The sequence below is a fragment of the Cynoglossus semilaevis genome, chromosome 16, assembly GCF_000523025.1.
Source record: "Cynoglossus semilaevis isolate Cse_v1.0 chromosome 16, Cse_v1.0, whole genome shotgun sequence".
Taxonomy (NCBI): domain Eukaryota; kingdom Metazoa; phylum Chordata; class Actinopteri; order Pleuronectiformes; family Cynoglossidae; genus Cynoglossus; species Cynoglossus semilaevis.
Genome location: NC_024322.1, coordinates 5,144,551 through 5,159,523, shown reverse-complemented (window position 1 = coordinate 5,159,523; position 14,973 = coordinate 5,144,551). Strand labels below are relative to the sequence as shown.

The 14,973-nt window shown below is 38.4% G+C and overlaps 1 protein-coding gene across 1 annotated transcript in view; it reads left to right on the top strand.

Moving 5' to 3' along the window:
- The window catches only part of impg2a (interphotoreceptor matrix proteoglycan 2a), a 20,354-nt gene extending 5,638 nt beyond the window's left edge, over positions 1-14,716 (top strand). The window contains exons 10-19 of the mRNA XM_025063711.1: positions 859-1,048; positions 4,567-4,744; positions 5,569-6,452; positions 7,048-7,350; positions 7,439-7,658; positions 8,021-8,231; positions 10,029-10,217; positions 11,581-11,782; positions 12,449-12,528; positions 13,051-14,716. Coding sequence (XP_024919479.1) covers positions 859-1,048; positions 4,567-4,744; positions 5,569-6,452; positions 7,048-7,350; positions 7,439-7,658; positions 8,021-8,231; positions 10,029-10,217; positions 11,581-11,782; positions 12,449-12,528; positions 13,051-13,093 — 2,500 coding nt within the window. The 3' untranslated portion in view covers positions 13,094-14,716. The remainder of the gene's footprint in view (positions 1-858; positions 1,049-4,566; positions 4,745-5,568; positions 6,453-7,047; positions 7,351-7,438; positions 7,659-8,020; positions 8,232-10,028; positions 10,218-11,580; positions 11,783-12,448; positions 12,529-13,050) is intronic.
- The last annotated feature ends 257 nt before the right edge of the window (positions 14,717-14,973 follow it).

Below are 14,973 nucleotides of genomic sequence, written 5' to 3'. Positions count from 1 at the left end.
ACTGATGGTGTGTGTTGGTGTGTCCGTGTGTGTATCCCTGGTCTAAATGAATTGACATGCTCAGCTGTCTACCAGGAACCCCACAAACTGGGTCAGACAAGAGGTTCCTAGCAGTTAAAAAAAGGCTGAGATGTGTTTTTTTTTTCATGGTCTGGAATTTTTCCACGTGAGATTGCCTTGTTTATTTTGATGATGATGATGATGATGATGATTGTTCTGCTGACTCGCCTGGTTTTTTGACCTACATGATCCAAACTGCTGGGTTCTGAGGCAGGAGTAGATGATTCCTGTCATTAGTCATCCGTGCGAGGGTCCATACGACTCTTTTCATTATTTTGACATAAATCATGGTAATGCTGCGGTCAAATTCTTCCTCTCGGAGAGGTGCCCTCTCATTAGGGAGGCACGCGTTTTCCATTTTCTGCTGAAAAAATATAATTGAAGACAATGTGACAACTGTGAGAAAAGACACTACGAAGAGTGTGGTCATAATAGCAGGCGTACAGTATACAGCAAACCAAAAGTTCATGTTTGACATTGGCTGGGTCTGAACTAATCAAATACTTTGAACCAGGTTCCATGAGATACGAGTAATATGTTGAGTGTAGAAAAATGTGATTTTATTTTTCACTCTTTTTTTCTGATATATAGTCTAATATATATTTACATACATAAAAATCATTACCATCACCCACCCATCCAGAGCGATAGGTAGGGGATGGTAATGATTTTTAACTTGCATTCATGAAAAATCATCACATTTAACGTTATAACTCTATTATTCTAAGTTGGAATACGATCCATTTCATTGTTATTTTGAATTGTTCAGTCATTGACTGTCAGAGTTCTGTGCTTCAGGCTGGAGGCTGTAGTTGTGGACTACGCTGTGACAGTGGAGGTGGATGCAGCAGGAGTGAGCAATGAACTGCTGGACTATCTGACCGTGCAGTCCAGCCTGGTGGAGAACTTGTACCAGGAGGTGAAGGAGCTGCCCGTCCACCCAGAGAGCGGTAAAATGAAATTAGCACTGTTGCTAATTACTCTTATAGTACATCAACAGGACTGACTGAATTTCATTAGCATAATGGACATGCAAAGAGCAGAGCTGCACATATTATAATGAATGGACACACATTTGACCCAGCGTTAACAGTACAACAAACACTGAGCTTGAAAAACATTCCAGGCTTTTATTTGTCTCATATGTTTCTTATTTTGTCCTTTTTTCTGTGTCAGATGAGAACAAACAAATACTTAAAACAGGTCTCAGCTCAGAACTGAGGCATTTTTAATGGACCAATAACAGTCATCAGTTACGAAGCCTGTGTATTTGTTCTGTGCAGTAACAGCCTCATCATTAAAGGGTCTCCAAAGTCAAAGTCAGCAAAAAGAAAAAAGTCTGTTTGAAATCAGAGCCTGTAGGTTTTTAGGCTTTAATTTAATCCTTGATTCTGGCCCAGATCCAACTGATCTCACTGTTAACCCCTTCATCTCCAGCCATGCTACAGTTTGATGTGAATAAAATAGATGTAAGTAAAAGTCTCATGCAGCAGATGTGGTTGTTTTTTAAATATATATATAAAAGACCAAACAACATTAAAGAATATCTGTTCATCTTTGGATGAAAAACCACTCTGTATCACTTGTATCTCCTTGCAAAACTAATATCAAATATTTATTTATTAGAATTGACAAGTTTAGTGATTTTAAATTTCACAATTTCTCTGAAATGTGTTGGTTTAAAATAGAGATTAAGATTTTGTCTTCTTACAGCGTTAACATTGACCTAATTTCACTAGTTTTTGTAATGACTTTTTCCTATGTTGTTTTATTTTACATTATTTGCTCTACTTATTTTGTATAACTGTAAATGGAAGGAATCTTACTTATTTAAACAAAATAAATTAACAAAAGACAATTTTAAGAACCTGTTGGAATGTTAAAGTACAATAAAAAATGGAAGACTTTTTCCAGCCACAAATTTGAATGAACTAGTGTCTAGCTCACCAACGCACAGTCCAAGCCACCAGGATGATGCATGACAACGCTTCATCCTGTGAGAGCTCCTCCACCTCCCTCTATATGTGTGTGTCATTAATTAACTTATTAGTGACCTCCCCTGCAGGTGGATGCAATCTAATGCTGACATCAGTGATGGGCTGCGACATCTGAAGTAGTGTCTAAACAGTCTCATATGTTCTACATGTGTGGCTGCTGGGGAACTTTTAAAGCAACGCTTGGCTTGGCCTCTGCTCACACTTTAATATCCTTGACTCACGGTGGAGACTATTGACTCCAGATTGAAACACGGATTTGTCAGTGTTTGAGCCCAAACATAACTCTGTCAGTTGAAGGCTGTCGGTGACGGACGTGTTGCTGTCAGATGGCTTCAAAGATTCAGCACAGGACATTTGACACTGCTGCACTTGTGAAATTTAGGAGAGAGCTGACAATGTAGCATAAAACAGTAAATCTATTTAAATCCCCCAACTAAAGAAGACAGTGACATAATGTTGTTTTGTTCTAAAACCAATGGGCAGAAGCAAACATTGTGATTAAACATCACAACAATGTCTCTGAGAGTGTTGTTTTCTAACATAAAAAATTGATTGGTTTTCATCTCACAGGGTTAATTTACTCTAATTTACATTTTCCCTAATTTTTTTTTTCAATTGCTGTGATTTTTTATTAGTATTTGAATTTTTTTCAAACCGGTTTATATCATTTCTTGGCAAATTATTAGGTAACCATGGAAATGTTTTGACTACTTTTATGATACTTTCAGTAATTCGCTAGGCTAACTTAGCTTAAATTTAGCTACATATTCTTATAGGTATGAATATTCTTATTCCTATATCGTAATCCTCTTAACTAGTTAGTAGGTTTCGCTTTCTTATTTACGATGGATAAATGGTTATCTTCATGGCTAGCTTTGGAAGATTTCTCGGCATATTTGTCTACTTTTTTCTGGTGTCGATCTTTGGTGTTGTAGAGCTCCTTTTTACATTTTTTTTGGTGAGTCATTAGTTATATTCAAAATCAGTTCATCAAAATCATGTTTTGTTAACATTTGTTGTGTTTCTGCTTATACAGTGTCTGAACCATCTGAGTCTGTCACCATCGCAGATGAAGCCTGGGTGAGTATCAGCTTCTGTACGTGCTACGACTGTTGTTGTGTTGTTGTGATAGGCTGCCAAAGACTTGTGATGTTTCCCGGACCACACCAGAATAGGTAGAGAGGATGAGCTCATCGTCATCCAGCAAGGATGAACTGAAGCTTTGAGGATTAGTTTGCCCTCTTGCTATAATAAACCGCTGCTATTCTGGGGCAGAGGCTGCAGAAGAAAACACCGCAGCGAGTCGGGACTGGACGTATTAGTTCATTACAACGAGAAATACTATCTACAGCCGGTCTTTACTCATACTGTCTTGTGGTGAAGTGCGTTCTCTGATGATAATTTGAATTTGCCTTGCACTCAGGGCTCCATCACTTTAGACCTTGACTTTGCTGAGTGATTAATTTGCCTTATTATCTAAAATTGGGGGCTGGCAAACTTTTCATCAGCAGTCAGAAGCAGGGAGCTACTGTTCCACTGAAGCATTTGTCTGCCACAGTATTGAGATTTAGCCCCAGCTTGAAAGAAAACTTCTGCACTACTGTTTGTGTTAGTGCAACTGTAGATGTAATTAGAACAAAGAGGAACTCTGCATGAAAAAACAAACAAACTTGTTTGTATATAAATTTGTTGTAATTTAATATCATACCTTGGTGCTACGATAACAATGTTTTTTTTAATGTAGAGATTTTTACATTCTTGACTATCAAATCTGGGGTGTTTCCACATTGGCCTACGGACATTAAACGCATTAAATGTTTCTTTTGTTGTTATAAATCTGTCATAATCACCGCAGCAGTTATTTGAGGAAGGAAAACAACCACTTTAATAATTAAACACTTTTTATAATTGTTTTTAAATTGTGCTTGATTGCGGTGTGAATTAATCACACAAATCACTTTCACCTCTTGTCCTCTTAAATTTAACCCCACCCTGATAATTTGCACCTCTTTGTGTGAGGGTAGAAGGGTAGGTTGGACTGTTCAAAGATTACCAGTGTCAACAACTGGGACTAAGAAATATGTAAAACTATCTGGAATAGAGAGGGTTAAATAAAACAGTTGCAAAGCTAAGACTAATTATAATATGTAAAGCTTACACGTGTCTTTGACTTTTGTATTTTGCTGATGGCATATTGTTTGTGAAATCTTGTAAATGGCTATTAGTGTAAGTTGCTCCAGCGATTTTTATGATTTTAAAAACATAGTCCCTTATATGAGTAACATTTAGGTATCTAATTTTACAACAATGTTTTAAACGTTGTCCTTTTACAATAAATGAACTTAACAACACACTCTTGGGTCATCAGAAACTTGCTAATGTTGCATTGCGCTTGTGATGATATTTTGGGCATGCTATGAGGTTTTGTTTATCATTGTACCTGAGTTTGTGAAGAATTACAGTGAAACAGTGGTGCATTTAAGATCATGACATTCACTCTGTGCTGCAGGTGGAGGGTGATGCAGGTTTGGAGAACTCACCCGAGGTTATAATCCTGAAAGAGGATGTCCTGTCTGAGTCCTCGGAAACCGTCACGGAGGTAACGCCGGGAAATGACATCATTGTTCTGGAGGAGACTAATGTTGTGTCTGCAGCTCCGGACCAGAGCGGCGAACCTCATGCTGAGAGTGAGTCCTAATCCTGTACACACAAACACACACACACACACTTATCCTACTTTATCTACTTGTAATTATAATCCCTCTACACTTACGCAGGGATTCTCAAGAGCGTGTACACTTTCTTTGTCAAGTTGTAGTAGTTTCAGATGCTCTCCCTGTACTTCTCCACCGAACAGGTCATAGTATATAGTACTATTATATATAGTATATCTATATAGTTATACTACTGATTCATAAAGTATAAAAAGAAAGCTGTTGATAATGTATTGTTTAATCTGGTGTACCAAAGAAAAAACACACAAGAGAGGCATGATCACCTCTAAAACAACAGCAGTCATCATTCAGTATGACACTCACTACAGTCACATACAGTGACCTGAAGTCAACATTGACTTGAGTTAAGCTGACAGTGTCATTATGTTGTTTTGCTATTAGCAAATAAGTGAGAATGTACTTTGACCTTTATCCTTGCTGTTGTATAAATTACAGCCCCTCAGTATCTGCTGTCTACTTCTAATGTTGGTCCAATGTTTCACTCAGGGTCTCATTTTTAAGCCCAGTTAGGGGCGAAATTTGACACATTGCAGGGAACCAATGAATAGAGGCTATGGAGACACAGGTTGTGGAATCACCGTCTAGTCCATGCACATGAAACGATAGTAAAACTTCAGTACTCACTAATTGCTATTAAATCACTCATGATGACAGACACATGGACGTTCTGCAGTTTTTCAGTTACAATTTCTCTAGTTTTCCCACGATGATCTGTGGGGTCTGTTTCTATTGCAGGAGACAAGCAGACAAAGTGAGTTTTGTCTTTGTTTTTCCAGGCATTGCGGAGGAAGGTCTGCTACTGGAGGACATTGAGCAGACAACAGCTGTAGAAACTGCTGCACTACAGGAACTCCCAGAGGAACATCCTGCTACTGAGCTACCAGAGGATGTCATGTTACCTGAACCAGCAGTGGATGCTGAGGCCTCTGGAGAGCTGGAGGACCTGCTGTGGCCAACTGAAGCTGCAGAAGAAAAGAAGGTTTTGTCTTCAGAGGAGACACTGGTTGAAGAGACAGATGCCACTTCTGAAGATGATACAGTAACAGTGACAGAAAATTCACCTGCAGAATCCGTGACCATTGGAAATCCTTTCGCAAATCTAATTGCAAATGAGGTTCTGAAGCAGCCAGAGAGCTTTCCAACTCAGACCACGTCAACAGGAGAAGAAGAGAGCTTGCCTGCTTTGGTCCAGCCACCTGAGGTTGTAGATACTGTGGAAGTATCAGAACCAGAATCTCCAGAGACCAGTCTGCTTGATGAAGACCTAATGGATAAGACGGGTGTAGAGGTTTTACCAGAAGAAAATGTCAGACCTGATAATGTAGACATGAACGTAGTGTTAAGTAATTCTGAACTATCTGAAACTGGTGACGAACCCATATTTGAAGATCACGGTCTGCAAGAAGCAACAGCTGGTAAAGGTCAAGACCTGGAAACAACTGTGGTTGACCCAGAGATTCTAGGGCATCCTCTCATCTCTGAGGAAGATCTTACAGAAGATGAGATCCTGCTGTTGAACCTCGGTGAACCAGAACCACCAATAACAGACTCTCTTGAACCTGTGGAACCAACACCTCTGTCCCCAGAGAAGGAATCACCTTTCACCCGTATCGGTGACGCAGACCCTGCCTCAGAGGGACAACCCGACATTTTGGAGGAGGTAAAAAAAAAAATCAATCTGAAAACAAATGGGGATTTAGTTTTATTGTTGCAAATGCAATTAAAGAAACAATCTACCAAACCAAGCACAGCAAAAATCAAACCACATGTTCAAGTCAACAACCTTTGATCCATCTTCAGCTGCTTATCCTGTTAAGAGGAGCTGGAGACAATCCCAGCTGACACTGGATGAAAGACAGAGCAAGTCAAAAAATAAATTAAAAGAAGACATCATACATAAACTAAGCATAATTTGAAACCCAAACAAACATGAAAAGACTAAAGTTATTTCTCTAATGTAGAATCCAGTCACAGGTTAAATATTGCAGAAATTGTTTTTCAACACTAAAATACTTGCTTTTTTGGGGTTTAAATTTATTTTCCCACTCATTAGACTCAAATGTTATGGTAATAAAGACAATAGTTATTAGGTCTGAAAGAACATAATAGTTAAAGTATAGCTTTAAAAAAACTGTAATAATCCATTAATCTATCTCCTGATAATTAGTCCTTTTCAGGGTTGTGGTGCGGCTCCAGTTAATACATTGACATTTTAAAGACTTACAATTTGAAGGAGTTATCTCAACATCTTTTGATTTTGTTTCCAGCAGATCCAGATCAGGGAAGAAGGTTTGGAGGATGTCATCTCAGAAGACCAGGGTTTCGATGTGTTCCATTATGGTTACGGTTTAATGAACCTCACTGAAGAGGGCAGCACTGGGTTCCCTTCCAGTGTAGCACACGGCCCTGATCAGGCCAGCATCCCTCTACCTGAGAATCCTGGACGGGCCCTGATGGTATTCTTCAGTCTAAGAGTCACAAACATGGTCTTTTCAGAAGATCTCTTCAACAAGAGCTCTGCAGAGTACAAAGCCTTGGAGCAACGGTTCATAGAGCTGGTGAACATCACATGACCCACTCATTTGTGTTGTTTTTACACTACTGTATGAACAAACAAGTGAGATGGTTCAAAAATCTTTTTTGCAGCTTGTGCCGTACCTGCAGTCCAACCTGAGTCACTTTGAGAACCTGGAGATCCTGAACTTCCGCAATGGAAGCATCGTGGTGAACAGTAGGATGAAGTTTGGGAAACCTGTGGCTCGTGCTGTCACCAGCACTGTATATTTGATCCTGGAGGACTTCTGCAACACGGCCTACCAGACCATGAACCTGGCCATCGATAAGTACTCTCTGGATGTAGAGTCTGGTGAGTGACGTCCACTGGTTGGTTGATGCTGAAAAACCAAACATATAATATATATCAAATATAAAAGTTACAAATCACAAACAAAAGCTTACAAATCTATAGTTTGAAATTAAATATGTAAAATGAATGCATTTTTTAAACAGATACAATTAAGTAATAAAAATGAAAGGAAAATGTTAATACATTTTTCAAATCAAGCCAACATATATATAAATGAATAAAAACCGCAAATAGATAGGAAAACGCAAAAAAGTCAATGCCTAAATGAATGACATAAAATGAACGACAACAATTAATATCAAATTAAAACTAAGCCTGTAAACAAAGTCATCACACATTTTTTTTTTTGCGTTAACTTTCAGGTGAGCAGGCTGACCCCTGTAAGTTCCAGGCCTGTAATGAGTTTGCACAGTGTAAAGTGAACAAATGGTCTGGAGAGGCCGAGTGTGTGTGTGACGCTGGATACTTCAGTGTGGACGGGCTGCCGTGTCAGAGCATCTGTGAGCTGCGGAGCGACTTCTGCCTCAATGATGGCAAATGTGACATCATTCCTGGACAGGGAGCCATCTGCAGGTGGGTGAGGATTAAATGAGTGTGGTTCTCTGTGCGTGTGTGTGTGGGGAAAAAGGTTTGCTATCAGAAAACCCAGAACAAATCTACTCTGGTTTTAACAGTGGGGCCACAGTCCATACATTTTCAATACTAATGTTATGTAATGTTTCTGTCTGGTTATTAATCAGAATCAGTCTGTATAAACAAAGGAAATATTGATTTGAATAATATTGTTAATTAACTAGTTAATTATACCACAGAAATATTCCATATGTTGGCAGTAACCACACGGAAAAACTTGTTTTCTTTGCGTCAATGCATAAAACTTTATTTACCCTAAAATAACACAAGTCAAGATGGTTTTGATGGTCGGCTGACTTTCAGATGTTTTGGGAGTTTGAAGCCTTTCTTTCTTTTCCACACTCCACCTGAACCTCAGTGTGCTGCTGAGCAGGTAGGAACTGCCACAACAGACCTGTAAAGTTCGCTTCTGCTAAAATGATGGTCCATTAATGATTAAATAATCAAAAATCCACTCCCGTCATGGAATGTTTGCTACAGTGATGGGAGAGTTATTTACAAAAACAATGTTCTGATTAAAAGTTTGGCTTCACTCGAGGAACATTTGTTTGAGTGGTAAAAAAAATCTAAGAGATTCTAATCATAAATTAAAATAAATAAATTGAGCAAAGTTTGTTTGTTTCGAATGGTAACAATTATAAATCAGTAAAATGTCAATGTCAATTTTAGGCAAACAGTAAATCAAGATTCAACCTCTCGCTTGATACATGCCTGAGCCTGTCCATCCAGGCAGCCTGTGGTCTAGTGTTAGGATCGGCCTCAAACACTGGCTGTGACTCAGGAGATAATAAAAAGTGTGTAATGACATATACAATAATGACTAAAGCTGCTATTAACCAAACCAGCAGACTGACTAAAAACCAACTGACCACTAATCATTTATCTACGACCATTTTTAAACACAACTAACAGAAATACCAACAATTGTGCAAACCAATCGAACAACTCGGTTATTTAACCAACCATTTATCCATCCAACCAACCAACCAACTAATCTACTGACCATTCATGCATCTGCCAATCCATTGTGAAATATTTAACCAGATAACTAATCCACCTTTTCCTTGACATTAAGATTGAACTGTTGATACAGTTGTTGAGCCACAATTCCTGTAATCTGATGATACTCCCCCGTTGTACGTGTCTGAGACACGTCCCACTGAAGCACGTGTTCAGATTACATATGCACAGTTCTGTGTGTGAGAGACAATCAGTGACAGGAACACGTGCTCTGGCTCCTCTCTGACTGTTATATACATTTGCCTTTCACTTCAGTGATTATAAACAGACACCCTTTCAGACTGTGTGTGTGTGTGTGTGTGTGTGTGTGTGTGTGTGTGCCAGGAGGTGTTGCTAACTTCTGATTCACACCTTCTACCTCATCATAAAACATTTGTGCAGCTCTGAAAGCTGCTGAGTCACTTGTTTTCTCCCTCCGTGTCAGACTTCACGTAATATATTTTTCCTTGGAAACAGAAAGCAAATGTTAAATTCCAAAAACAAGGGTAATCATTTAGTGACATAAACAAAATTTTATAATTGCAGCGCTCCTTCCACTTTGTCAACATGAAATGAATTATTCTAACATTCAGCAGAGGATAAAAGAAGAGGACCGTTGATGAGAATTAATGACCTGGTTCTGCTGCTTTGTGAATATTTGTGTTTTCCAATCTGTTTTTACAGCAGATTGGAAAAGTCGTTCCCTGACATTGGGTCAAATTCTCGTCCTTATTTCAGGTGCCGTGTTGGAGAGAACTGGTGGTACAGAGGAGAACACTGTGAGGAGTTTGTTTCGGAGCCTCTGGTGGTTGGTATAGCCATTGCTTCTGTCGCCGGTTTCCTGTTGGTGGCGTCTGGCGTGATCTTTTTCCTGGCAAGGACTTTACGGGACCAGTATGACAAGGATGAGTCAGAGGATCCAATAAGGTGTGCAAAAGCCAATAAAACAACCCCAAATAGTCTATAGATTAGTACAGAGAGAATAGTAAGGAGATAATTAACTTTGGAGGCCTAAAACACTACAACTTGATAAGAGAAAACAAAATTGGCAGATAATATATTAAACTTAGTCAATAGATGCCTTTTATTAAGTGAAATACTCACAAAATGTTGTTTTTAGCTAAAAAAGAAGTTATCCCAGAAATTGCCAAAAAAATGTTTTAAGAATCTCTTTTTTAAAGATGTAGAAAAACTTAGCCAAAGAATCCAAAAAGTACCAAAAAGAGCAAAAAGGTACCTCAACAATAATTAAACATTTATATTTTTCATTCATTCATTGACACCTTTACAGTTAGCCAAATAGATTCCTAATACAAAGTTAAAATATAAAGAGACAATAAACAGCTAACAGTTAGTATCTATGATAGGAAAGATCTAGCCCAGGAAGAGTAACAACACCACAAAAAAATGTCAAAATAAGCCAATAGTTTCACAGGTGCAGCAAAAGTTGCAAGACAATTAATTCCCTTCCCTGATATTCAGAACATATAACCTTCAGCACTTAGTTCAATAAGATAAATGGCTTACGATGAACTAACCACTGAGAATTCTTCAGTCTGCTAAAGCGATTAACTCTCCTCTTGTGAATAAACACAACTTTTTTTTTCTTTTTGATAGTGAACAGAAGGTTTTTTTTATTTTTTTTATTTTGGGAGACTTTTGTTCTCTGTACGTAAACAGCTTTGAATTAAGGAGTCTGGTTATTCTCTACAGGGTTTAGAATTACTTTCGACACCTCGGAACTTTATCCTTGGGGATTCAGCCAAAATCATCCTCCACACCATCATTTACAGTCCTTAGTTCTCAGCCCTTCTTCCTCTGGCTTCTTTAACCAATCTGCTCTTTGAACTTCTTCTATGTTTTGCAGAAAAACACAGACTTGTTAACACACAGAGTATCTGTTATCTTCTGTATACATAACTGCTGCCAACAAACAGATAATTATTTCACTGATCTCCCACAGCTGTCCATGACAGACGTATAGATTCAGAATTTTATTTTTGTTTCCAGGGGCAACTTGTAAAAAAACATTAGCTAATGTTCAGCTGGTTTAAACTGGTAAATGTTTGACAAATATGTTTTTACTTATTTGCAGCTTTTGTTTTTCTTTCTTTTTTTTTTAGAAAAGTTTTCTGTTTGGCTAGCCTAGGTCATTTTTTAATGGTTACTTAATCTGTAATCTTAAATAATACACATGGTCTTGTTACCCCCACAGCAATGCGGGTTACTTCTTCAAACTGACTCTCTTGTTTTCTGCCCTGACATCAAATTCACACCTGCTGTTTTTCAGAGGGTCAGAAAGTCTCCCATCTCTGGAGAGGGCGACTAAGTACAACCCCATGTATGAGAGCGAGGCGACTACAGGCTACAGTCACTACTACCGCCGTTACCCTGACTTTCCAGTTTACAGCAGTGCCAGCGCCGAAGCTTCTACAGACTTCAGCAGCGAGGAGATAAGACACATCTATGAAAACAGTGAACTGACCAAGGATGTAAGACTGCTGACTATGAAGGACTGCACTGTTGTTCTTGGGTAGTAGAGTGGGTTTAACTAGTTTATCAGTGTGTCTTTGACAAAACCCTAGATATGATGGAAATACAATGTGATGTAATTCTTACAGTATATGCTGTCCCAATGCTGTCTGAAAATATTCTTCATATGAACGGGTAATAACAACTGTGTAGACTCAGGTGTGTTTGAAACTAAAATATGATCACAGAGTTCAATGTAACTACAGGAATCCTTCATAACAGCTTCTGCACATTGAGATTTATGCACCACTGACACACGAAAGCTCTGTTTTTGGAAAACGTTTCAGGTCCTAGGACAAAGATGGATGGATTTAATAAAAAAAAAAACACATCCCCACCTGCACTTTCAATGTGCAGAAAAAAAGAGAATTCCTCAGGACACTTTAAATGCCAGGAGTAATAACCAGGGGAAAACACATAGTTTTCCCTTTTCACATCCACGTCTTACAGAAGCTGCAGTCTTTAAGTGCCACTTTCTCTCTTTCACCAAACTCTTTGGCATCTCTGAACTCATTTGGTGTAATGTCTTATTTAGTTTGAGCCTCCGCCTGTTGGTTTTACTGTTTATCTGTTCGTGATGTACTGGTCTAACGGTCCCTTCTGACTGATATCATGTGTTTCTGCAGGAAATCCAAGACAGGATACGCATCATTGAGCTTTACGCTAAGGACCGGCAGTTTGCAGACTTTGTACGACAGCATCAAGCGTGAGTGCCCCTCGTGATTTCCCACATTTTACGCCACAATGAGATAAACAGCCCTAGGCAGGATACGTTGAGGAAACTGGAAACAAGTTAGAGATAAGTTGAGCTGACAAGATCAGATGAGTAAAAAAACCCAACAAAAAACAAGATTGGTTTGTTGGTGGAGCAGGAGGAGACAAGAGAACCAGAACAGGCCAAATCAGTGTGGAGGCAAATTCATTATTACTGAAATCTTCTCCAGCCCAGGGTGAAGCTGATACAATGAGACAGAAACAATTACGACACACAGACATTCCTTTGTCTGCCAACACTTGGCAGCAGCACGGAGATTTGTGTAACGACTGCAGTGGTATGTTAGTGGGATCTGGCCATAGAACCTGATCTCTGTGCCACAGAGAAAGTCTTAGTTAAGTTGCAGGAACTTGTTTTTGCAGCAAGTTAAGTTACTAATTTGAGAGATTTCCAGAGAATTTTCAGAGAAAATAAGATCCACTGTGTTTTTGCATATTTCTGTGTGTGCCGCAGTGTTTTGGATAACTGTCGAGAGAATTCCTCTGCACAGACTTGAAGCTCTGCTGTGAACAACAAGGTATTTCCTCCTCATTTGTAGACTCTGTTCTAGGATTTAAGAATTAGTCACAAGTACAAAACCCCTCAGAGATCTTAGTAAAACAACACCACCGTTGGCCATACTGGAAATCAATTCATTCATATATTTCAATTATGAATTCAATTGTAAATAAATTAAATGGGCATTGATGAAAAATTAGAGTGTTAGTAGCAGCAGATTTGAAGGTCAAGTGTAGAAGGTTAACTGAACAAACTACTGTAGCTAATGGATTCTACAAACTACTATTGTAGCCAAAAAAAAATTCAAATTGAGTTCTAAATTTTAACTGATTTTGGCCAAATCTGGAGGGAAAAAAACCCAGAAAGATTTATGCAGTACATACACATCTATTGCTGTGTATTGTCTGGTTTGTATTGGTCATATCAGATATGTTAAACAGAAAGCTATGTTCGATCCTATCATCTCTGCATCAATTCAGACATCCTGACATTAAATCTTTAGCTTAGCACAAAGGCCTCTAAGAATCTGTGATAACCTCCTTGTTATCATTTAGGAAAATAAGTTGGATTAAAGATTTTAATAAAGAGCTCTGTGTTCTTGGCTGAGAACAGTTGGAAAAAGAGCAAAGGACACACCAGAGAGTGACTGGAGCTGGAGCCAAGATGGAGCCAACCGTACAAATCCCTATTAAAATGACAAATTGACATTTTATTCTTTTTGGACTGTTGTTGTTTTTTTTTTTACTGGATCGAGCCAGGAGAAGTGCTTTCAGTCTTTAGGTTAAGTGAGGTAATGTTTAAGACGTTATCTCTAAGAAGAAGCTATCGTGCCTTTATGCTAGCCATGCAAACACAATATGTTGTGTGTTCTTAATGTTTGACATATTTTTTTTTACTTTGTTGAAACTTACACACGTCTTCTCCTTCACAGAAATACTTCTGTGGTTATATATAAAAAAGTGGAGTTCTCTGGGACTTTCTTCTTCTTGGCCACTCTTCTTGGCGCCTGGACTGCTGTTTTTTTAAAGGACTGTCACTCAGTGTACTAATATTTTCCTACTGAAGAGCCCTGCTCTGTCTGCATGTGTGGGCAGATGTGCTCAAACTTCCTCCTTCTTCCTCGGTGCCTTATCTTGATTGGATGAGCTTTCTTTGACATCACAGTTTATGTTTTTCTTTTTTTGCTGCTCACGTACTGCACACCTCTCTTTACACTGGACTCTACCCATCTACATGAACTGTAAACTAATACATCACTAGGCTGTTATTTTACAATTTTCTTTTGTTTATTTTCCAACAATCTTCAGGGAAAAATGTGAATAATGAAAGTGTTTATGTAACATATGTTATATGAAGATGTTTACTAGAATGTAATGTAGGACATGTTTACCTAAATAACAAACAAATGCAATCTTTTTGTCTTAGTTAATCTGATATAAAATCATGTCTTTTATACAAAAATCGACTTTTTTTGGCAGGTGCTCAATGTTCTGCCTGTGTACGGCCACTTTAACTGCTATTTACTATCTTTTAAATCTTTAATTTGGATCTTTTAGATGCTTTAATGTTAAATTTACACTAAATGAAGGTCTTACTCTATGGACCAAAAAATTGGTTTGTGAGCTAATGTCTATGACTGACTGGTTTAAAAAGGTTTAGTAAGTTAAAGTATTCAGTAAATGGAGCATCGGGCGGGGGGGTGTGAGGTAAACAGACAAATGATCATTTAGATTCAGTTTAAAGTCCACAAATAATTTGTACTAGTCTCTAGGAGGACAACACAGAGCTACAAAAACAAGACTGACTTCAGTCAGACTGAGTGTAGAATTGTGCAAACTGTTTATGAATTATACCAAGTCAGTTGTTTTAGTTCTCAGT